Source organism: Engraulis encrasicolus, chromosome 18, assembly GCF_034702125.1.
Source record: "Engraulis encrasicolus isolate BLACKSEA-1 chromosome 18, IST_EnEncr_1.0, whole genome shotgun sequence".
NCBI classification, from domain to species: domain Eukaryota; kingdom Metazoa; phylum Chordata; class Actinopteri; order Clupeiformes; family Engraulidae; genus Engraulis; species Engraulis encrasicolus.
The window spans coordinates 52,108,164-52,132,994 of NC_085874.1; the positions used below are offsets into that span (position 1 = coordinate 52,108,164).

Below are 24,831 nucleotides of genomic sequence, written 5' to 3' on the forward strand. Positions count from 1 at the left end.
TGTTTTTGAGCATCTTTTGGACTGGAAATAATCACCTTCATCTGGCAATCCTGACCGCTGTATTACTTCTGTCACCCGATTGGTTCGCTGTCATGCAGCACGTGCGATATTTTTGCAGCAGCAACAACATGGCGTCTTCGAAAATGTACTTCAGTGCAGAAACGTCGTTCGGATAATTACTGAGTCCCCTTCAGTGCTTCATGGCAGTTTGTGAAATCTAAATTTGTGTCTTTGTATAGTAGAAGTCGTATTTCATATATGACCAGTAGGCAACTGAGGAACAGCCCAACAACTGTAAGTAAATTTTGCAGATGCTAACGCACCTAGCTAGTTACACTACTCTTCAACGTTACGTTAGCTACCACACCACAAGCAGCATCTCAGAGACCTGAAACGGTTCCAAAACAGCATTGTAAAATAGGCCTACTTGAAGAAATGTAATGTTGTACACAAAAATATTTCCGCTATTTGGTGGCGGTCAGTATCATTGTGTGCGTCATTGATTCATTGATAACCCTTGTCGTTATGTGAAAAATGAACGTGAAAGAATCGAAAGCCATGAAGATGAAACGACCCTACAAGATGCTGACCAAGGAGCAGGCTGCGAAAAGGAAGGGCCTGGAGAAATGTTACATTTGCACCCACAGCTACAAACCTGAGGTAAATAACCACTCTTATTGTGTCCTGACCTGCTATGTGTCATTCAATGGTGAATGGGGTACTTCTGAGAGCATCCCTGCATAACCTAACTGGGGTCAGCTCTATGTTCCCACTACCCAATTGTCCCACTGGTTATTCCTGCTGCTACATGTTCCCACATTTTAAAGAAATTATTCAAATATAGGCCCTATGTTCCACAACTCCTCCATGTTCCCTAACCTGAGGTAACTAACCACTCTTGCTGTGTGTCCTGATATGCAGTGTGTAATTAAGGGTTCCCACACGTCCTGGAAAACCTGGAAATTTAGAGATGTGTTTTCAAGTCCTTGAAAGTCCTGGAAATTCACCAAATGTCCTGGAAAAAAAAAATTGTCCTGGATTTTTTTTTCCCTTCAACTTTTTCCCGATTTTGTTTGTGGTATAATTTTTACTCTTCTCTGAGTCTAGACATGACGATTCAATTTATATCCACCTATTGAATGCATTATTGTCCACACACACACACACACACACACACACACACACACACACACACACACACACACACAGTTTGGTCAGGTTGCCATCTTTGATTGCACTTACACACAGTCATATTCTTTGACTCAGTGTTGCCAAAAGTCGCTAGAAGTCGCTAGTTGGCTTGCTGAAAAGTCGCTAGCTGATATCATGGCGTTATATATCTCTCGAAAACCTGCTTACGGTCATAATAGGCCTACAAATAGGCAGTGCTAGCACTTCCTTACAAAAAATTGTACTGCTATCTTTTTTGGAGATCAGAGCTTTCAGTCTCACTAGCCACTTTGAAAGCTAGTTTGATCTTTGGTGTGACAAATCACAGTAGTCGCATCAATTGTTTGTATGCAAGAATATTCCAGGGAAAAAGAAACTGGCAACAAAACTGGCTTGCAGAAAGACAGAAACCACTGCCCACAATGGTTGGTGAGCAAAAAAGTCAGTCAAGTCTTGTGGAGAATGCATTTAAATCCAAGTACACTATTTTTTGCGATAAGAGAGAGACTATTAAGGTATTAATTTCTGAGATAATGTGACATTAATGTGAGTTTACATTGCACTTTCACTTAATTCTGAATAAACGTTTTGTGGATCAGAAAGCATTTCAATTGAACAGAGGCTGCACGTGCTGGGCTTGCGAAATTTGACATAGGGGTGTGGTCGCCAAGCTCCAGCAGATTCCTACTAGCGGGACAGCTGGTGATCTTCAACCGCAACCCAGGTCAATACCTTTGGACAAAGAACATAGAATGGATAAGAACGCTTATTCGCAGGAAATTGCATTGGCCACGGTGTAGTACGGGGGCGTAGCCCGGGGACTAGGGATGTTTACCGGTAACCGGTTAACCGATAGTCGACCGGATCAACGATAACCGGTTAAATTTTCTGCCACCGGTTAACCGGTAATAATAATTATAATAATAATGTCCTACCAAAAAGCCCCCAAAAACTATAATTTTGAGGTTTTGGTACGATAATTCAGCATTTTCCATCTGGCGACACTGGCTGGACATGACAGACCCTGTCTGACCAGCAAGAAGAAAGGCTTATGTGAAAAATAAAATTGAAAAAATTCAGTGCTGTGCCTATCAGGCACGCAAACGTAATATAATTTAAGATTGCCGGTTAACCGGTTAACCGGTTTACCACCGGTTAATGAGTCTCAGTAACCGGTTAAGATATTTTTACATTTTCGCCATCCCTACCGGGGACACCATGCGCAGTGGATGCAAGGCCATGATCGATAAAAATTGTGACACTGGAAACTCCGCAATTTGAATTGCATTGTGGGTGCGAGGAGCTGCTGCTAGTTCCGGCCCGGTCAAAATAGGATGTCCTGTCGTCAATGTTCAGTTTGTGGTTAAATTACAGCTGTCATTCAGTCTTAATTACAGCTGACACAAATTCACTATGTCCTATGACCTGTTCCACACTCCAGCCCTGGCGGTAGTGGCTTTGCATTTTACCTTGCCGCCAGTACTAAGCAAATAATGTACATTGGATAAGACCTTTTTAATATTTATTTTTCTTCAAAATGCTACTATTACCATGTCAGAACGCTATAAAGGACTTTTTTTTAGGAAAAGCACAAAAGCACAACAATACCTCTTAATGTATGTCCTCTACAAGTCTTCTGTTGTCCAGTCTTGCACTTTAAATGTCTGTATGAGCACTGTCTATGTCCATACTGTCTTAAGTCCATGTATAAGTACTGTCTATGTCTATACTGTCTATGTCCTTACCTAGATTAGTCTATGTCTGTATGGGAAAGCAAGAAATGTAATTTCAAATTCTTTGTATGACCAGTGCATGTAAAGAAATTGACAATAAAACCTACTTGACTTGAAGTATCACTCAATGGAAAATGCATTGGGTCAGGTGTAGCCCGAGGACATTGCTTAAAGACACTGTGCTCATGGTCAGTGGGTGCAACGCCATAATGGATAAAATCTGAACTCTGTAACTTCGCAAAATTGGTCAAGAGAGGAGATCCAGTTGTCAATGTTCAATGTAATTCCTCCTATCACTAGTCTCCTTAGTACTAACTGCAGAAGAAGAAAGTGACTCCCCTTGCGGCCATGCCATACTATGTATGCTCTTATGACGTCTTTGGACGTACCCTCTTCCCTAACACACTGTACTCATTCATTACAACTCATTTCAACCTTAAAGTCACATTGTCTCTAAAATGCATTGTGTGTCGCTGTGTATGTCCAAATTGTGGGTCCGACGGATGAAATATCCGTCCTGAATTATACAAAAATAGTCCTGGAAATGTCCTGGAAATATCCTGGAAAATGATTTTTGAAAAAGTGTGGGAACCCTGGTAATTTAGTGGTGGGTGGTACTACTAGGATGTAGAACTAGTGAAAGCAAAGTGAAAGCCCAACTTGCTTGCAACTCCAACTCCCATTGTCATTGTGACACAGCACTCAAATGCACACTGCACATTCCTAAATTGCATGTATGCCTCACCGGTGCAACGGGGCAGCCCCCAATAACGCCCAAAGGGAGCAGTGCGGCGGGATGGTAGTACCATGCTCAGGGTGCCTCAGTCATGGAGGAGGATTGGGGACTTTGTCTATTAGTCTACTTGATGTTGATGTGACCGCTAAGACGCAGTAAGCTTAAATCTCAGTAGTTTTCTTGCTTCTCAAACCATTTAATTTCATTACATTACAATGCCATTTGTTCATCTTCAACAGAAATTACATTACACTACATTTAGCAGACACTTTTGACCAAAGCGGCTTACAAGGAGGACGGTCAATCAAGTAGTAATAATAATAATAATACATAAGTTTTATATAGCGCTTTTCATGATACTCAAAGTCGCTTCACAGATGGGAAAACGTATAGACAACACAGACATACAGGGGGGAAACAACAGGACAATGAGAGACAACACAGGACAACAACGACAATGGATCAGGGAGGGGGGCAGCGATGGTGATTGGAGGAACTGGGTAAGCAGGCCTAGGTGTTGTAGGAGGTCTGGAAAAGATGTGTCATTTAGATGTTGTTTGAAAGATGACAGTGACGGACAGTAACGGATGGCCTGGGGAAGGGAGTTCCCGAGGGTGGGGGCGGCGATGCAGAAGGCTCGGTCCCCCAGGGTGCGGTACTTTGTCTTGATGGTGGGAGTGAGGAGGTTGGCATCAGAGGAACGTAGACGGCGGGGAGGAGAGTGACGGTGCAGGAGATTGGTGAGATAAGAGGGGCAAGGTTATTTAGGGCTTTGTAAGTGATAAGGAGGATCTTGAAGTGTATACGTTGTTTTATGGGAAGCCAGTGAAGTTGACAGATGATGGGGGTGATGTCTTCTCTGGAAGAGGTTCGGGTGAGAAGCCGGCATATTGCAATTTTTGAAGAGCATTTGAGGGAGGGCAACACAGAATGCTGTTGCAGTAGTCGAGTCTGGAGGTGATAAAAGCGTGGATAAGAGTTTCAGCAGCTAAGGGTGAAAGGGTGAGTCGAAGGTGGGCTATGTTGCAGAGGTGGGAAAAAAGTACAGAGTGAGGGGTCAGTACAGAGTACAGCAGTAGGCCTATACAAGTAATGTAGAACTGATAGAGAGCAGAAAAATAGTGGAGGACTTGTGATTGACCACTTATTGTTACCAGTACATCACTGTTATGTCATGTCTTGCACTTAATGTCAGTCTGTAAAATGTCGGTCTTGTGTACTTGGCATGGTATAGAGAGAAAACGTAATTTCATTTCCCTTGTATGTCTAGTGCATATGNAGAAAGTGACGATAAAAGCTGACTTGACTCGACTTGATGTGTAGTGCAGGTTAGTGCCATTGACTACAGGTGAGTAGGGTTAGTTATGTTATGAGGACTTGTGATGTGTAGTGCAGGTTAGTGCCATTGACTACAGGTGAGTAGGGTTAGTTATGTTATGAGGACTTGTGATGTGTAGTGCAGGTTAGTGCCATTGACTACAGGTGAGTAGGGTTAGTTATGTTATGAGGACTTGTGATGTGTAGTGCAGGTTAGTGCCATTGACTACAGGTGAGTAGGGTTAGTTATGTTATGAGGACTTGTGATGTGTAGTGCAGGTTAGTGCCATTGACTACAGGGGAGTAGGGTTAGTTATGTTCTGCAGGGATGCTCCCTCGGAAGAGATGGGTTTTCACTAGCTTCTTGAAGGTTGAGAGGGATGACTCTGCTCGTATTTCATGTAGTAAGTAACACTTTTCTTTTTCCCAAAGGAGATAGATGAACACATGAACGGCATAACCCATCATCTGGCTCTGGACAAACTTTATAAGACGTAAGTCAAGTCTATTAAAATATAAACTTTCTCACATGTAGGTTGAGTCGTCTATAAAATATAAACTTTATAACATGTAGGTCAAGTCTATTAAAATATTCTTTAAAGGTGTGTGTGTGTGTGTGTGTGGGTGGGTGTGGGTGGAGACGCACTCTGTAAAATCTCTATTGCAAGGTTTTTGTCTAACCTTTGGGGTGTGTCTGTGATCCCAGGATCCGGCCGCACCACTGTGCTGTGTGTGGGTGTCTGTGGAAAGGCCTGAAGCTTTACCGGGCGCACGTGGGGACGGTGGAGCACAAGAGGAAGGTGGCCGAGCTGGTGGCCAAACGCCGCAGTGGCGCCCCAGTGGACCTCGACTACACCGCCTCCCCCAGCCTCATGGACCTGTGCAAGGAGCGCGACCAGAGACACCAAGAGAACAAGTAAGGAGGATGATGATGACCAGGGCTCTGGGGTGAGTTTCTCAAAAGAGAAGTTGTTAGCCTGTTAGCAACTTCAGTAGTTGTCAATGGGAAAATGCATTGAAAACAGAAAAGTAGCTAATGTAGTTAGCAACTTTGGTTTTGAGAAATTCACCCCTGCTCAGTGTTGCCAGATGAGGCTGATGATTTTCAGCCCGAAAAATGCTCAAAACCCGCCTAGAAGCACAAAATCCCGCCCAATTCTATTGATTTCGATGGCAAAAATTGGGCAGGTTTTTCTGCTAAATGCCATTTTTACCCGCACGCGGCCATCCTAAGCAGCCCAATTGGGCGGGAAACAGCCCAATCTGGCAACACCAGCTCTGCTGTGGCTCAGGCTGTCGGAGTGACCGGTGACCCGGGTTCCATTCCGGCCCGAGGTCATTGGGTGCATCCCAATATGCGACCTTGCTTCCTCCACTTATGCTTGTGGCCTCGCCCCGCCTCCTGGCCCCTCCTCCGTGGAGAAAACAATAAAGTTTCCCAGCTGTCAGCCTAGCCAAAATAATTTTTGGGGGACTATTCTTCATTCATCATCCAGTTTGCAAATGAGAAAATGACTTTACAATTGCGCTTTTGCAAGATATTGAATTCATTTTCCGTTGTCAGTGACATCATCATGAGATCACAAGCAGGCAAGTGAGCAAGGGAGGAGGGAAGTCCGCATATTGGACTCCACTCATTTGCCGAACTTTCCCCATCTCTCACTCCCCACTAATTTCCTGTCAGTCTCACCGCCCTATCTGTCACAGTACTTTTGTCTCTCTTTTTTGGAAATCATTAGGCGAGTATCATGCAACATGGCTGTGTTTGTCCTGACAGGGCCAAGAAGAAGCAAGAAAGGAAAGAGCTTAAAAATGAGGTGAAGGCAAAGAAACGGGAGACTCATTTTCCCAGCATGCAACAGCAACAGCAGCCTAAGCAGCAGCAGCAGCAGCAGCCCAACACCACCGCCCACAAGCAGCCCAAACAGCAGAAGAAGAAGAACAAGGAGAATAAGAATAACCACTGCTCCTCAGCAGCAGGTCAGGGTGGTGAGTAACATTACATTGCATAACATTTTGGGCTCTACATTAACAGTACACTGTGCAGGAAATGGTAAAAAAAGGTGCTGCAACTATGCTGCTCATTGAAACTGGGCTGCCAAATTTGATCTTTTCATGTAATATTACTAAGTAATAAACTAATATTTTGTAGTATGGCCCAAGTAGTCATTTTTGCGGTTAAAAATGTCTATTTCTGGAAATTCAAAATGGCAGACCATGGCGAAGATCCCCCTTTTAATGTATGAAAAGTGCAATTTTTCCAGTCATAATGAATACATTGAATTTGATGCTGGTGGTAAGTATTCATGAAAAAGGTAACATTAGTGAATGGGCAATATGAGTTCTGGAAATAAACAACAAAAAATCTTACACAGTGTCGCTTTAACGTTTTTATAACACCAGCCAAAATGGCTAGTAGACACTGATCACACACATTCATTAATAGGTTAAAGTGGCTACTACCGTAAGTTGGTCTTTTCTACCAGCCAAACTGAAATGTCACCATCATTTGGCCGGTTGGCTGGTGTTACTTATTACATTTACACTTGGCTGGCACTTATTATCCAGTGTTGCCAGATTGGATTGGATTGCTTCAGCCTTCCCGCCCAATTGGGCTGCTTAGGATGACCGTCTGAGGGTAAAAAGAGCATTTGGGCAGGTTTTTCTGCAGATTTATGGTCATAGAAATCAATAGAGTTCAGTTCAAATTGGGCGGGATTTAGTATAGTGCCTCCAAGGAGAATAGCCACTGCAGCTCAGAGGCGGCCCAGAGCTGCGTTATTACTAGAGATGCACCGGTTCCTGATTTTTAGGATCCTGCCGGATACCGGATCCACTGCTTAAGATCCTGCCGGATCCGGAACCGGATACCGGATCCTACGAAAGGGTTGAAACGCATAGCCAATTCGCACACGTAGACCCTTTTTATTACGTTGGCGCAAACTATTTTTAAGACTCACTGGCTTACTGCCACACTGCCTTAAACGGCCGCTTCCAAAGGGCTTTCACTCCATGCAGCAATTGGGGTTGTGAAAGACTGACTGAAAAGCCTAGGCTACGTAAAAAGTAGAGATGCCCCAGATCCTGATTTTTAGGTAACTGCCGGATACCGGATCCACTGCTTAAGATCCTGCCGGATCCTGATAGTCTGAAAAACCCTATTATCCTGCCGGATCCGGAACCGGATCTTGGATCCTGTACATCTCTAGTTATTACATTACTAGTAGAAAGGAAAAAAGAATCTGGAGCCACACTGATGTCCATTTTCATTTTGTTTATTTTGTCAATGCAATCAGACTAACATTTTTACATGCGTCTTCATCAGAGTCCTCCAGTATTTCCTTTGTTTTACATATCATTACATTACATTACACTTGGCTGCCGCTTTTTATCCAAAGTGACTAACAATTGCAATATTATGAGTACAGGGTATTGGTTACAGTCCCTGGAGCAGTGTGGGGTTGGAAGTCTTGTTCAATGGAGTGAGAGGGTGGGATTTGAACCTGCAACCCTCTGATCTAAAGCCTCTGATCTCCTTAACCACTAGGCCAGGACTGGCCAGAGTATCGAGGTCAGTACACGGTGCCCAGCTCCCCTGCCAGCTCCTTCAGCGAGGACTGGGACCGACCAGAGCATCACCCCGAGGTGACCAGCACCAGCACACGAGGAGGTGGGTTGGGGAGATTTTTATATTTTGTATTTCATATTTTTTATTTATTCAAGGGTGTGTGTGTGTGTGTGTGTGTGTGTGTGTGTGTGTGTGTGTGTGTGTGTGTGTGTGTGTGTGTGTGTGTGTGTGTGTGTGTGTGTGTGTGTGTGTGTGTGTGTGTGTGTGTGTGTGTGTCCTGCTCGCGAGGAGGTGGGGCAGGTTGGGGGGCTTGCTTATCAAGGGAAAATTGCAAGAGTTTTTCTTGCGGGCTGCACTAAGTTTGCCTATTGCACTGATTTTTCCATGAAAGCAGGTGCTTTTGGGCAAGCGTTCAAGCTTCTCTCAAGCCCTTAACTTGTATCAAAAGGGTTTTGAGCGGATTGCCCGTGGTGTGCGAGCCGATTCAATTGAACCCAGTGCCTAGAGCGAATAGCTCGAAAACGTTCACATTAATTACAATGACAATTAAATCTCTTGAACCAGGAGGTGTGTCAAGGTCAGCGGTGGGATCCAGGTGTGCAGCTGATGGGGCGTATGGCAGCAGCAACAGCAGCAGCAGTAGCAGTCACACCACAGCAGAGCAGCAAGGGAGCTCCACCGCCCAGGGAAGCGGCGCTGTCGGAACCAGTAGTGGAAGCTCAGCCCAGGTGGGGATGGGTATTGGCAATGGGGTTCACGATCCAATCCAATGTGCATCGCAATTCACATGCCATGATGCGATTCTTATCCCAATGCATTGTGATTCATGTACTATTGGGATGCAATGCGATATTTACTTCAGTATGTGTACAAATACAGCTTATTTGTCGGTTGCTGTGTAGCATTCATAAGCATAAAGGGCCGTACACACATGTCGCTGCTAGTTACTCGCTCAGCGAATGAACTCAGTAGAATGTCAATGTGTTCCAGCCACAGACATCATATAGGAAGACTAGATGCGCCATCCGCGTTCCCGTCATGCAAGTCGAACGTCCGCGCATGGCGGCCATGTTAGAGCAGCCTGTTGGCTCAACCAGTTGCACTGAGTTTTTGGTGATCCATACTCTTCAGATGGCCATAATTCCCTCAAATTTACGTGTATTTTCGAAAGGCTTGGTTTGTTATACAGTATAAAAAATTCAGAACGTAAGTATTATGTTGATACTGCATAGTGATTAATATTCACGTTATATTATATTATATTATATTACATTATAATGTACATGGGCTTACAATCATGTATAATATGGTTTAGTAGGCTTATTCAAGTAATTAAATAGATCCCATAAACAAATGCATTTATTATTCTTTTATATTTTGAGTAAAATAACAATTAAACGGTCCCATGTGTGCTACATTCTGCTTTGGGCTCGACAGCTCCACCCTGTGTTCAAAATGAGTCATGACGCTTAGAATGAAATTGTTGCGATGTAATCTCTCTTCCAGTACCTCATCTGTCGCCTTTAATTTGATGCAAATGCGATTAATATATGCCTTCCATCAACGTAATGCACAACAACGGTTAAAATGTGTATTTGCTATTGGTCCATCTCTATTTTTGGACAAATAAATAAGTGGGAAGCATATTACTCTCCTGTGCGTTTTACCTCAGTCTGCACTTAAGTTTTAAGGAGCCGTACTATTTATATACACGTGTCAATATTTCAGCGAAATAACAGCATACATATTTCAGCATCTCAACGTCTGAATTCCTCAGTTAACTTCAGGTGTAACGGAGGCTCTGTGGAGAGTTTAGGCTGCGCTAATATGGCCGACCTGTGCGGACGAGCTTGAAATACGCGATGACGTATCTAGGCTTCCTATATGATGTCTGTGGTTCCAGCTATCCAGCGAGACTCGCAGGCGAGTACTGTACAAGCCAGTCCCTCCAGGATTTTGCACTGGGATTTTGTGATTTTTGCGGTCAAAATGCCTGATTTTGTGGCGGCATTTTCTCATTTTTTGCAAAGATTTTGCGGCATTTTCTCATTTTTTGCAAAGATTTTGCATCCCTTTCTGGGTTTTTTTGGTAACTGAAAACCACAATCAGTCTAAGCAGGCTTAAGACAAAAGAGAGAGAGATTCAGAAACACACTTCCTATATAATAGAATAATAAAATATTGTCAAAAGCTGTCAGAGCGTCTTATTAGCCAGTGCGTCCAATGTGTAAAAAAAAAATCATGGCCGCGACACTCATAAATCTCTGTCGATAATTTAGAACGACTTCGGGGGAAAACGGGACAGCGCGTTATGAAAAAATACTTGTGGGTATAGCCTACCACTAGGCCTAATGAAGAGCGTCGCGGGGTAGGCCTACAGTAGCCAGGCTGTATGCAAGCGTTACAATGTCACCTGTTGGAAGACGCGTCTCTCTCTCTCTCTCTCTCTCTCTCTCTCTCTCTGTCTCTCTCTCTCTCTCTCTCTCTCTCTCTCTCTCTCTCTCTCTCTCTCTCTCTCTCTCTCTCTCTCTCTCTCGCTCGTATTGCAAGCTGTTGCATATTATTTGCTTGATGCAAAGTTGTGATGGCATACACACTCTCGTTGACATGGTTGTGTGCATGGTTGCATGGATTCGCAAGACTTTATTGCAATAACACAGTGAAAGCGTGGAAGGGCCGTGCACTTCCTATCTCTGTGTCCTTGACTGAAACAAGTTGCAAAACTCCACACTTCCGAAACCTTTGCGATCGGCACTACAGTGATTGTTATCAGAAGGCTTGTGCCTACGCATAGACATAGACCCTTAAATTACAAACATTAGCGAACATTGAAAAAAGATCAGACAACGACCGTCGGGTAGCATGCTCATGAAAGCGACAGGGGAGAGTGGAGAAGTTCCGCAAACATGTAGCCTAACGTAAGATGTTTGCTACTGTGCGACAGTAGGCCTACCGCCACTATTTCATGACTGCATACACTTCTTCGTCATGGATAAATGGGCAACAATACTTTTTCCACCCAGGATTGCACTGAAAAGTAGGCTACTGCTGTTAAAAAAAAGGTCATGAGTGTGCAGCACCGACGCCTGCGTGTATGTGTGAGGGAGGGGAGGAGAGACGCGGAACAGCTGAGATGAGGGTCGCGACTTCCGAAATAGCAGGCAATTCTTTTTCAATGTTTCAGTGACATATTAACAAAAATGCTTCGTATTGGTTTTCGTCTCCGGTGGTATTGTAGTCACATTTTAATTTTTTTGACGAAAATATAAATCAATAAACTCCACAGAATGTTGAAATTTTGCGGGAAAAATGCGGCTTTACAGGAATTACGCGGCATCGTGAAATTATGCGGAATATCATTGAATTTGCATGAATCCACGCGATCGCTGAATCGCGAAAAACTGGAGGGACTGACAAGCACTGCGATGTGGGCGGATCCCGAGTTGAAAATATTTTAACTTTGAGCGAGGCGGGTAAGCGAGTAACCAATTGCAATGCAGAGCTCGGTACTTCTCGCATGTACATTGGCAGTTAAAGCTGTGGGAACTGTCAGTGAACTGTCCATGAAAGAGTGGCGAGTAGGCAAGCAAGCGAGCAGCTAGTAATGTGTGTGTACGCCGCTTTTTTTTGGCCCACCCCTAGGCCCAGGGAAGCGGGACCAGTAGTGCCACCAACACCTCCAAACCGCAGAGTGGAGGCCACTACTTCTCCCCCGAGATCGACTTCGGTCTGGACTTCACCTGCGACATGCTGCCACCGGTGGGTGCTGTACTGTTTGCCTCGTCACCTGCGGCAACAGGGGGGGACCACGGCAACCAGACCATAATAGTACTGTCGTCAGGGAGCGAGGCTGAGCAGAGGAAGGCGGCGGCGAAGGGGAAGAGGTCAGTATTTACTGTGTGTGTGTGTGTGTGTGTGTGTGTGTGTGTGTGTGTGTGTGTGTGTGTGTGTGTGTGTGTGTGTGTGTGTGTGTGTGTGTGTGTGTGTGTGTGTGTGTGTGTGTGTGTGTGTGTCAATGCCGTTAATCAGCACTGGTATGTTTAGTTTAATTGCACATTGGAGTCTGGTCAAATGCAATTTCAGTATTCTTTGCTAATGCTTGTTACATAGATTTTTTTTTACAATAAAAATCACTTTGATGAAAATCATTTTGATTTTGAGTTATTTGAGAAGAAAAAAAACTTTTCTTCACCAAGTGCCATTTCCTTTTCAACTAACTTTGGACAAACGAATACCTTGAACCAAAGAGCACCCACCAGAACATAGAGTATGCCTTTGACTTGCAAAAAAAGTTGACTCTTTGATTTTGATTTTTGACCATGAAATACACTTTGACTTTGAGGTGTCGTCGCGGCTCTTAAGTCCCTCCTCTCTCATTGCTTTTTCTGGAACAACACCGCACTTGGCATCAACCCCCTGTTTTATTTTCCCTCCTCACTTCTCTCTCTCTCTCTCTCTCTCTCTCTCTCTCTCTCTCGTTACATAGATTTTTGACAATAAGTTGACACTTTGACACTTTGATTTTGCCTTTGAGGTGTCGTCACAGCAAGTCCAGGAAGAGGCCCCTCAGTCAGTGCGACGCGTCGCCAAGCACGTCAGCCGGCAACCGGCAAGAGGAGGTCCCTACCCTTCCTCCCCCACGGGCCCCGGGATTGGTGAAGGCCCACGTGAAACACATCTCGAGCATCCTGCGTCGCATCAGGAAGTCGCTGGACGAGGAAGGCCTCTCGCATCACCATGACGACTCTGAGGACGGCAACGAGAACCACTCAGGGCACAAAGCCAAGAGGAGGAAGATGTCTGATCACCATGGAGATGGAGATGAACATGGAGATGGAAGCAGCTGTGAAGTCGTGGAGGACACCACCTGTGGTCCATGCAACAGTCCTCCACCATCCTCATCCCCACCTCCTCCACCACCATCATCATCACCACCACCATTACCGCCACCACCATCATCATTACCACCATCGCCATCCTCATCACCACCACCTCCACCTCCATCATCACCATTCCCGCCGCTGCCACCACCATCATCTTCATCCTCTTCAACACTACCACCACCTCCACCTCCATCATCATCATCACCACCACCACCACCACCACCACTACCATCATCATCATCCCCACCACCTCCACCTCCATCATCATCATCATTCCCGCTGCCGCCATCATCATCATCACCACCACCACCACCACTACCATCTTCATCCTCTTCAACACTACCACCACCTCCACCTCCACCATCATCATTCCCGCTGCCGCCATCATCATCATCGCCGCCACCATCATCATCCCCACCACCAACTCCACCCTCATCTCTACCACCACCATCACTACCACCACCACCACCACCACCCCCATCCTCACCAACCCCACCTCCACCACCGCCCCCACCATCATCACCACTGCTACCCCCCTTGTCCTCTTCTTCCTCTGAGAAGCCAGAGTCGGCTGATGCCATCCCAGAAGCCCTCAATCGTGCGGAAGAAGATGAGGAAGGAGAGGAACCGAGGCTGGAGACCCTTGGGGAAGATGAAGATGGAGATGGTGGAGAGGAGCGGAGGATGAAGACCCGTGAGGATGATGATGGTGGAGAGGAAGCTTCTCACTCTGACTCCAGGGAGTCTACTGGCACTCAGGGAACCAAAAGCAGCACCAGCGCTATTGGCGGTACCGGTACCGGTACCAGCACCGTCAGTGGTGGTGGTAATGATGCCGTTTCTGGTACTGGTACTGCCCCGGACCAGCCCTCCCCCTCCCCCTCCCCCGGTCGGCCGGGCCTCTCGGAGCTGCTGCGGCGCGACCTGAGCCGTCTGGGTGCCAAGAGCGCGGCCCACGAGCCCAACCTCATGGCGGCCCGGCGGGTCAGGACCATCAGCACCACCGGCACCGCTCCGGTAGGGACTCAAGCAATTCATTGATTAATTGCGATTAATGGGTTTTTTTTTTAATCAATAATCACCCATTTGACGGACATTTCACCTGGATCTCTTGTCAATGTGAAGAGTGTGTGTGAAAAGGGGTGTGAATAGTCTGAACAAGGGATGCAAATTATCGATTAATTCATTAATCGTTAGTTGATTGCTTTATCAATCAACTTAAGTTTCTCGGGGAAAAAAAATACTAAATCTCTAAAATTTAATAAAAAATTGAGATAAAATACTCAATTTAAATTAATTCTATTTCAATTCTTTAATCCAAAGGTGATTTAAATATTCCCACTATTCACACACACTCTTCACATGTCCATTTCACCTGGGTCTCTTGTCAGTTGAATTGTCGATTAATTGTGATTAATGTTTTTTAAATCGATTAACGCATTGATCGATTAAAGTCGATTACTTGATTTATCGTTTGCATCCCTAGTCTGAACATTTAAATCACCGTCGCAGTGAAGAATTTAAATGTCATTGATCTTAATTTTTTAGTTCAATTTTTAGATTTCATAGTTTTTTTTTTTTTTTTCAGGAAACATTTAGATTTCTGGAGAAAACGTTGCTCATCATCAATGATGAGTCAATCAATAAGGTCAATCAACTAACAATTGATAAATTAATCGATAATTTTCATCCCTACTGTCAGGTGGCGGTTGAGGCAGTGGAGAAAGACGGCCTGACCACGGCGTCCGGGTCTGGGTCTGGCCCGGGGGCCGGGTCTGTGTCGGGGTCCGGGTCCGGTTCGGGGTCGGGCACAGCCTCTGGTTCTGGCTCAGGTTCTGGTTCTGGCCTGAAGCCGACTCTGGAAAAGTTAATCAACTCGACGGCGGCCAAACGGAAGGTGAACTGGCAGGAGCTGCTGCAGCAATATCACCGGAACAAGAGGACACGCGAGAAGGGCATGCCCAGGTGAGGACAGTACAGTACAGTACAGTATACAATGGTATACAAAATAAAAATCTGGAACGAAGTCGCAGGCCAAACTGATTAAAATTGTGTGAACATGAGCTTCATAGTTAAATGTCTCACACACCTTTTCCCATCATGCATGGTAGTTCAAATGTAGTAGAGTATAGTATAGAGTAGATTAGAGCAATACCACCACAATAGTCCACGGGAGAAGGGGATGCCCTGGCAGCTCTGCCCCAATGAAGCATTATAGTTAAGTAGAATAGATGTATGACGTTCATTATGCCTTTAAGTTAATAGATGTATGATGTTCATTATGCCTTTAAGTTAATAGATGTATGATGTTCATTATGCCTTTAAGTTAATAGATGTATGACGTTCATTATGCCTTTAAGTTAAATCAAGTCTTCAGGTTTCTTTTGTTTCAGACGTGTAAAAGCAAAAATGGTTTGGGACGGGGTGTGACATCGCACTTAGGTACTATGTTCATTACAATGGATTCCAAAAGGTTCAAACCTATTCAGTTGAACAGATTTCATCGTTTTTGCAACAGAAGACCAGATTTCCTTGTGGAAATTGCTGATCAGAATCGTCCACCACTCAATATCAACAAGGAACTGTGGTCTTCTGGTGCAGAAGTGACATTGTAAAGGCTACAAATCTGCTGAACCGTGTCCAGAGTGTCCAGTCATTGCGTGGCCTAGATAGGCTTAGCTCCTACCCAGAGTCTGTCAGAAGAAGTTTTCACGCTATATGCACATGAGTGTAAACGTGATGCGATGATGCCTTTAGTGGTAGTAGGAGTACTAGTAGGTAGTGTGTTCATGTACAAGTATAGTCTCTGCTGGAAGCTGGGGGTTGCATTTACAGCACAATTGCAAATAAAACCTTTTGCAAATGATGAATGGATTAATTGCCTGAAATGTGGCCTTTTAATTTGCCCGAAGTCAAACAAACCATTAGTATGTATTGAGTAGAGGTGCTCCGATCACCATTTTTTTGGCCCGATCACCGATACCGATCACCAAAAATCTTTATCTGCCGATCACCGATCATTGCCGATCACAGAAATTATTAATTATCCTTATTGAATACCATTTCTGCCCATAAACCAATCAATCTTAATTTGCACATGTCGCTTTCACAATGTAGGCCTATTATTAGGCTATTATTATTATCATTATTATTATTAGGCTATTATTATTATTATTATTATTATCTTGCAGCTCTTTCAGACTAGTGTTGGTAATATAGCCTACAAGTAAGTCTACAGTATTAATCAATTTATAAGTTATTGCATATAATTACTAAACTATTTAAGATTGAATTGAAACTGAAACATTACATCGATTTATAAGTTATTGCATATAATTACTAAACTATTAAGATTGAATTGAAGCTCAGACACCTGGATCTCAGTCTCTCGTCTTCTGCATACGAGAAAAAACCCTGTCGCTTTAAATGAGCAGCCTCGTGAGGAGAGCCCCTCCCCTCTCTGTCACTCACTGTCCACAGCTGCAGTGCTCCGCGACCGTTCTGACTCTCTCCCTCTCCCCTCACCTGTCGCCGTTTGGCGTTTCAGCGACTATCAAACTAATCGACTGACTGTCAATTACAACTTTGAAAACAGTAACGTTGGCATGCTTGTGCGGACAACGTGAACTTGTCGCGTGCTGACCGAGGCAACTACACAGGCTATAGGCCTAACGTAACATGGCTAATCTATCGCAAATTACATTGTGACTGAAACACTTGAGATTCTACACAAAACAAGAAAAAAACTCCACTTGAAAGAACAGGCAACACGCACAACACAGCGTGTCTGCGAGGAAAGCTCTTTCTCTGTGCAGGGAATTCTACAATCTATGACAGTGTTACAGACTCATTGAGTTTCACCGTCCACTCTCCCTCTGCACTGTTTGGTGTTGCAGCGACTACAAACTAATGACCTGGCTGTGCATTAGGCTACAACTTTGAAAACAATACCGTTGATGATTGTTTTGGAAACGTTTAGTTGTTGCGTGCTGACGGGCTGTAACTCAAAATAGCGAACATGGCGAGACTGACACGTCATTCGCAAATTACAAGCGTCATGTAAACGGCGCATGGATCGGAAAATCAGATCATTGTTGATGCAGATATGATTATAAATGGTGAAAATGAAGGAGGGAATTCCAAAAAGTTAAAGACAAGTAAAGATGCCTTATTTTGGTGCAGCAGCTGTGTAGAGCCAGCACCTAGGCCCTACATGCAGGCAGCGCCAGGTGTAAAGGCAAAATGGTTGCGTGAGGAATTTAATATCTCTGGATCGGTTTTTTGATCGGCATGTTTTTCCGATCACCGATCAGGCTATTTTTGGCCATTATCGGCCGATCATGATCGGCTGCCGAGCAATCGGAGCACCTCTAGTATTGAGCGTATTTAGCCTGTTTTATCCATCTAACAATGTCATTGCTTGAAATGTGGACCCGTGAACCTTAGATTTGGCATTGAGAAAAGGAGTGGTCCCCCAAAATGTGGCCAATTCAAATCTAATAAATAATGCACTGCTGTCATATGTGAAATCCTGGGCATATGTCAAATGGAATTAGGATTTAAGTTGACTCCATTTACTTGCATTCAAACTTCTGTTGAACTTTGACCCATGGTCCAGAAGTAGAAGGGTGTGTCTTAGGCACTTTACATTACATTACATTAGAGCAGGGTTTCCCAAACTGGGGTGTGTGCACCCCTGGGGGTGCGCGGCCTGCCATAAGGGGGTGCGTGAGCTGAATAGAGCAATGATGGATATGAGAGGTTTTTATATAGCATTAATGAACATGAAGTAGTTTTTAATTGTATGGTAAATTGTATGTTGGGATGGTCCATCTGAAGTGTAGTTCAACTCCTAGACTGTTGGAAAATAGGATTCCCCAAAACAACTGTGCATAATGTGCAGTGAATCATACTTCAGCAGCACAGCAAAATATTTTCTTAGGGGGTGCGCGAACCACATTGAAATCTACAAGGGGGTGCGCAGGGGGAAAAGTTTGGGAACCACTGCTTTAGAGGTAGATGATGTTGTGGCATGTGGAAGTGACATGCTATTGTTTACGTTGGTTGCAAACACATTTATCATTGACGGGTTAAGTTGAGGAATATGTGGTATAGGCAAACACAACATGGCTGTAGTAGCCGCTACACTGTAGCCACAGTTGGCTAGCATGACCAAGACTAGCGTCACCGTCACGTGACAGCACTTGACAATCCATTGATTGTTCTAATATACAATCAATAGCATGCCACATGCTACTAAATCCTCTGACCCCCACTGCAGGTTTGACATTGACTTGGTGGGCCAGGTGGTGTAGAAAAGTACATTACGTTACATTATTGTCCCGTCCTGTCTTGTGGTTTGAACTTCAGGTTTGGCTTAGAGCTGGTACCTAAAACAAACCATTACATTACATTACTGTCCTCCAGGTTTGGCATCGAGTTGGTGAAGTAGAAGTACATTATATTACAGTACATTATATTACAGTACATTATTGTGGTGTGGTGTGTGTTGTGAACGGCAGGTTTGGCATCTAGTTGGTGAGTCCGGTGGTGTAGAGAAGTACATTTACCTGACATGACATTATTGTTACTTTACATGACATTACTCTTCTCTATTGTCCTGCAGGTTTGGCATCGAGTTGGTGAGCCCGGTGGTGTCGTTGTCGGGGGACGTGGAGCTGGAGGAGGTGGAGGATGGGGAGCTGCTGGTGGGGGAGGATTTCCCCTGGGACCACATCGACTTTGAGGACGCCAGCAGCTACCCTCCTCCACCACCAGAGGGAGACGACGAGCCACCTTCACAACGGGTGAGTATACAGTCCCCTTTACTTCACAATAAAGTACACTTCACTTGACTTGACATGAGACAGTAAAGTGTACTTTATTGTCAATCATTTATGCAAGAGGGTTAATAGAAGTTTGAAATTTCGTTTGACCAGTCTAATGTACCCACCGCCGCCACCACCACCGCCTTGTTGTCTTTTACCTGACGCATGTTTCAACGGTGAAACTTCCGTCTTAATCAGAGGGTCACATGGATGCTGAAATGTGACGTCAGAGAATCGTATATGAGAGTGAGATAAAGCAGGCGGTTCTTTTCCGGTATCCACTTTACGTCGGGTGAACGCCCCTTTAGGAGACCTTCGATTAGGAGACCTTCAGAGTCTTGAGGTAGAGAATAAATGGAGTCCCCTTAGCGCTGTAGATGGCGGTAGCGCACGTCTTGTGCAAACACCTCAAAAAGAGAAGAAGAAGGGGGGGCAACGCCCCCTTAGGATACCAACTTTTGAGCACACGCTTTTGCATTGAGTGGGCCTGTTTCGATTCCTCTTATTACCTATATATCCAACCTCTTTGGTGACGTGCTTTAAAACGGCTAATGTCACACCTCCAACATCACGATTTGATGCACTATCGTTCCAGCCCTACCCACGGCCGGGCGAGGACGGCTCCTGGCCTCCTGTAGGGGGCGATGAGGAGGGGACCCAGAGGGCAGCGCTGGGTGAGGACGGCTCCTGGCCTCCTGTGGGGGGCGATGAGGAGGGGACCCAGAGAGCAGCGCTGGGCGAGGACGGCTCCTGGCCTCCTGTAGGGGGCGATGAGGAGGGGACCCAGAGGGCAGCGCAGGTGGTCATCAAGAAGGAGGAGGAGGACTGGAGATACGGGGACACACAGGTACACATGCAGATGCAGTGGTGGGGTGTGTGCGCGTGTGTGTGTGTGTGTGTGTGTGTGTGTTGGGTTTTTGATATTTTTGTCTTGTCTTTTCTCCTTATTTCTTAATTTTATCTTTGCCTATTTTTATTGTTTTTACCTGCCATGCCTTGTGCTTTTATTGCTTTTATTTTTTGTTTTGTTTCATGTTGTTCTGTTTTGCCGTGTTTTATCTTAATTTACTGTACAGCACATGGGATTGCTTTGATGTATGGACTGCGCAATATAAATAAAATTGTCTTGCCTTGTGTGTATGCATATGCAGGTGGTTATTAAGACGGAGAAGGAGGACTTGGGATATGGAAACACACGGCCACAGGTACACATACAGAGGTGTAGTGTGTGTGTGTGTTGAGAGAGTGGACTGAGTATGCGTGTGTGCATGCACCTGAAAGTCTTTTGAAAGTCGCTTTTATTGTAAAGCGTCTGCCGAATGGAATGGAATGTGTGCAGACACACACACTTGCATAACAACATGTCATCATGCATAGGCGTATCTATGACACGCTGATTTGAACCCACTATCGCGTGTCTCCAATACGCATTTCCAAGTTAAAGCGTGCTCCACAACGCCCTGTGACAGCTTAGGTTTAGGGATGGTTTTGGTTTAGGCACAAATTAGGTAGAAATTCGCCTAATCTCGCTGTTCTTGGCAGAAGTAAAGCAGCAGAAACATTGCTTTACTGACAGGTTAGGTTTAGGGGTGGTTTTGGTTAGGGCACAGCAAAGCATATTTGCGTTTAGTAACAGAAATGCGCTGTGACAAAACAAAATCGCCGACACGGCGGGAAAACTGCGCAAACCTTGTCACGTGTCAAAAGTGCATGAAAGCGCTTTACCGTTGCGTTGAGGAGCACGCTTTAACTTCAAAATGCGTCGCACCAACGCGCTGAATGCACTAGCGTGCGATACACACACTAAAGCATGATGACGGCCTGTGCATAAACATACAATGACTTTAAATTGTGCTTTATTTTTCCAGGTTCCTCCTCCTCCTCTTCCTCAACCATCCTGTAGTGGTAGAGAGGGGCAACCAGACAGACACAGGAAAGCAAGTAAGTACTGTGGAAGACTGAATACACTTGTCTGTGTTGATGTGAAGGCCCAACTGGGAAACTCCAACTCCCATTGTCATTGTGATACAGCACAGCACAACACTGCACACAACGAAATTGCATTTATGGACGAGCTGCTGGATGTCACTGTGTCGTGACTGTGTATCGCGATATCTCGATGTTCGATACAAAATCGTTACAGCTCCATTTTTTTTTTTAACCCTTCGTATCCCTGTCTACAGACTGCTGTTTAACCCTCTCCTGTCTCCAGGCCAGGTGGATGACCTTTGACCTGTTTAACCCCTGCTTGTCCTGTCTCCTCCAGGCCAGGTGGACGAGCTGCTGGCGGTGTCGTTAAAGGAGGAGGAGTTGAGCTGCTGCCTGGAGAGCCTGGAGGGGAACCTCACTACAGCACGCCAGGCCCTGCAGGACGCACAGATGGAGGTCCAGCGCCTCCTCATGGTCAAAGAACAGGTCTGCACCCTGCTAGTCTTTTCTGTGTGTGTGTGCGTGTGTGCATGCGTGTGTGAGAGAGAGGGAGGGAAGGAGAATGTGTTATTTCATCAGGGACCAGGTCAGTTCTTGTCCAATTTATGCATGGGTGTGGGTAGATAAGGCCTGCTGTATACCATTACATTATAAACTTCTTCATCCTTATAGCACTATCTGTTCCTTTTAATATGATGTGAGTACCGGTAGATATTTGATCGTGTGTGTTTGTTTTTCCCTTTTTTTCCCCAGACTTCAAATGAGATCAACACAATGAGAGCCAAACGGATAGAGATCCTGAGAGTCTTGCGAGGCAAGTCCATTATTTATTTATTTATTACTTGTGATTTATTTATAACTTATGATGTGTTTCTTACTCAATGCATTATTACTTATGATATGTTTATTACTTCATGCATTTGAATCAGATGGCTCTTCATGTTAGCAGGCACAAATTTCCAACTAAAAAGGGCGTTAAAAAACATGTTGTGATATCTGTAGTGAAACCTGACAACAGAATATCCTAGTCTTTACTATACCTAAGCCCATTTTCCTGGGCAGCCTCTTTAAGATTATGAAATGCCTTTTTCCCCTCCCGTCCTCCAGGTGGCAGTAGCAGCTCCGGTGGCAATGCTGGCAGGAGGCCGCACAGCAGGTCACGCCCAGAGACTCCTGCAGCCCAGAGCTCCCCTCCAGCCCTCCTCACCCTCACACGCCTCCACGGCCTGGACAGCTCCGCTCCTCCTCCTACCCCCTCTCCGCTTAGCGCCCCCTCTCCGCTTACTGCCCCCCACCCTCATCCAGATGCCCCAGCACCCCAGCCGCCACTTCTATTGCCCTCACAGGCCTCCCAGCTGGCTGCTGACCTGATGACTGAGGAGCTGGCCAGTCTCGTCTCCTCGTGTGGCCTGCCCGCGTTGCTCTGATGCACGGAGGGAAGGTAGCCTGGTGACCCGCACATTACACTTCTCTTCATCCGTATTCATGGTCTGGTCTGGAGGTTCTGTCATGGGGAGGCTTTAGTCGGGCGGCCGGACAATAAGCGATACGATTGGGGGAGAGCTGGCCGTGCAATCGTTTCAAACCAGAACTTGAAGAGTGCAATCCTCCCGCCCTTCTCATCGCTCCAGGTCAAAGAACCTCCAGACCATGAATACGAATGAGGAGAGGTATTATGGGCGGGTCATGACATGCCAGGCTACGGGGGAATAGTAAGGGTTTGTGCCGTTTCTCCTACTCTCCCACCCCTTCCGCTTACCGCCCCACATCCAGACGCCCCATCCTAGCTGACCCATCTATAGAACCAGTCGCCAAGTCTGGGCCCGCACATGAAACTGCTTGTTTTCGTCCACGTTTGCTCCACCAGTGGCTAATCAATATGCCAAATGACAGGCAGTGATTGGCACCGCACTACCAGCGACAGGGTGGAGCTATTCGGAGGGGAAAACGTGCCGTTTTTCATGGGTGGGACAGAGGTGCCGACTGGATCCATCACCCCAGGACTCCCAGATGGACGCTGACTTGATGACCGAAGAACTGGCCACTCTTGTGTCCTCGTGTGGCCTTCCTTCCTGCGCTGCTCTGGTGTCCCTTTAGTCTTCAGTTGAGGGAGGGAGGTCGGCACGCTGGCAATAAGCTCCAAAAACTAAACTTTATTATTCAAAGAAGCAATGTTTGATCTCCTGGCCTGAATCATCAAACATTGCTTTTTAAATAATAAAGTTTATGTTTTGGAGCTTATTGCCAGTGTGCAGACCAGATGGCAGCAGTGCCCGGCACGCTGACCTGATGCCTGAGACCAGATGGCAGCAGTGCCCGGCACGCTGACCTGATGCCTGAGGAGCTGGCGTCTCTTGTCTCCTGTGGCCGGCACGCTGACCTGATGCCTGAGGAGCTGGCGTCTCTTGTCTCCTGTGGCCTTCCTGAGGAGGGAATTTGTCCCTTTAGTCTTAAGTTGAATGAGGTATAGGTCTGCTCTGCACAGTGCCCATAAGCTCCAGGAAATAAACTTTATTATTTAAAGATCCAGGGTGATCGAAACCTTGCCTTTTAAATGATCTGATTATCTTTTTTGGAGGTTATTTGCGGTGTGCATGGAAGACGTACCTCCTTCAACTGTCTGACACTTTTGTCTGGCACCCTACGCCAAACTCCTGAAGTCTTAAAGCCCACATGATCACTTTATACTGGATCCATCATCCAAGCAGTGCGCTCTGACTTGGTGACAGAGGAACTGGCCAGTCTTGTCTCGTGTGGCTTGCCTGCGTTGCACTGATGTACGGAGAAATGTCACTCAAACCGAGGAGCCAACAAAAGCAATTCTGCATTAAACAGGAATAGCCTGCTGCTTCCTTGCGATATGTGAAAGGACACTCTCTCGCATTAAGAAGTTGTCAAAACTTTCGCTGGTAAAGCAGTGAGTATTTTTTTTTCCAAGTTCAGGGTGTTCAACCCGGAGAGCAGGTTGCTGTGTTCGTCCCTTTAGTCTTAAGTTGAAGGAGGCACGTAGGTATGTCGATAAGCTCCAAAAAATAAACATTATTATTTGAAAATAAACGTTTCAGTCACACCGGATCTTCATCTTCAAAAAATAAACTTTATTATTTAAAAAGTAACGTTTCGAATGAAGATCCAGGGTGATCAAATCCTTGCTTATTAAATAATAAAGTTTGGAGCTTATTGACAGTGTGCAGACCTACCTCGTTCAACTGTCTTACACTTTTGTCTGGCACCTGCAAAAAGAGGGGTTTTTTTTGTTGTTTTTTTTGTTTTTTTGCTCACCAACACTAACCAAAACCCCTTCAGTCTTAAGGCCACATGAATAAATACTGTATATCCACAGCATACCTCCTCCACTAGTGTGTTTGGATGTGCGCACCCTACCCAACACTCCCTGGGGCCTATACTTCACTGCTGGTTCAGGGGTAAACCAGGTTAAAGGGCAACTCCTGCCAATTTCAATGTGCTGTTGTATTGCTCACGCTACCCTTGACTTGTCAGTACCCGGTGACGCTGTACTTTTTGGCCCAGCCCTTTCCAAGATATGAGCTTTTCTAATGGGGGCAACTTTTGTTTACATAAAAAAAATGAGCATAGACCTACTCCAAATATTTTCCCAAAAGTTATCACTGTTTGCTAGTTGTCTGCTGATGTTGCATAACCTTTT

At 45.4% G+C, this 24,831-nt stretch overlaps 1 protein-coding gene across 1 annotated transcript; it reads left to right on the plus strand.

Annotated features, from left to right (window-relative positions):
• Positions 1-114: 114 nt before the first annotated feature.
• Positions 115-24,280, plus strand: LOC134468304 (serine/arginine repetitive matrix protein 1-like). Its single transcript, XM_063222245.1, has 16 exons — positions 115-660; positions 5,389-5,450; positions 5,663-5,872; positions 6,734-6,945; positions 8,504-8,626; positions 9,089-9,252; positions 12,167-12,408; positions 13,059-14,424; positions 15,110-15,372; positions 19,034-19,214; positions 19,831-20,082; positions 20,387-20,440; positions 21,104-21,176; positions 21,502-21,650; positions 21,918-21,978; positions 22,272-24,280. The coding sequence occupies exons 1-16, from the start codon at positions 535-537 to the stop codon at positions 22,589-22,591; spliced, it is 3,858 nt and encodes a 1,285-aa protein (XP_063078315.1). The 5' UTR covers positions 115-534; the 3' UTR covers positions 22,592-24,280.
• The last annotated feature ends 551 nt before the right edge of the window (positions 24,281-24,831 follow it).

Bases quoted from the DNA above. Each gene is read 5' to 3' on its own strand.
- LOC134468304 (XM_063222245.1), top strand. From the start codon at position 535: ATGAACGTGAAAGAATCGAAAGCCATGAAGATGAAACGACCCTACAAG. The intron at 5,873-6,733 runs GTAAGGAGGATG...TTGTCCTGACAG, and splicing joins CAGAGACACCAAGAGAACAA to GGCCAAGAAGAAGCAAGAAA. The intron at 19,215-19,830 runs GTGAGTATACAG...CTATCGTTCCAG, and splicing joins ACGAGCCACCTTCACAACGG to CCCTACCCACGGCCGGGCGA.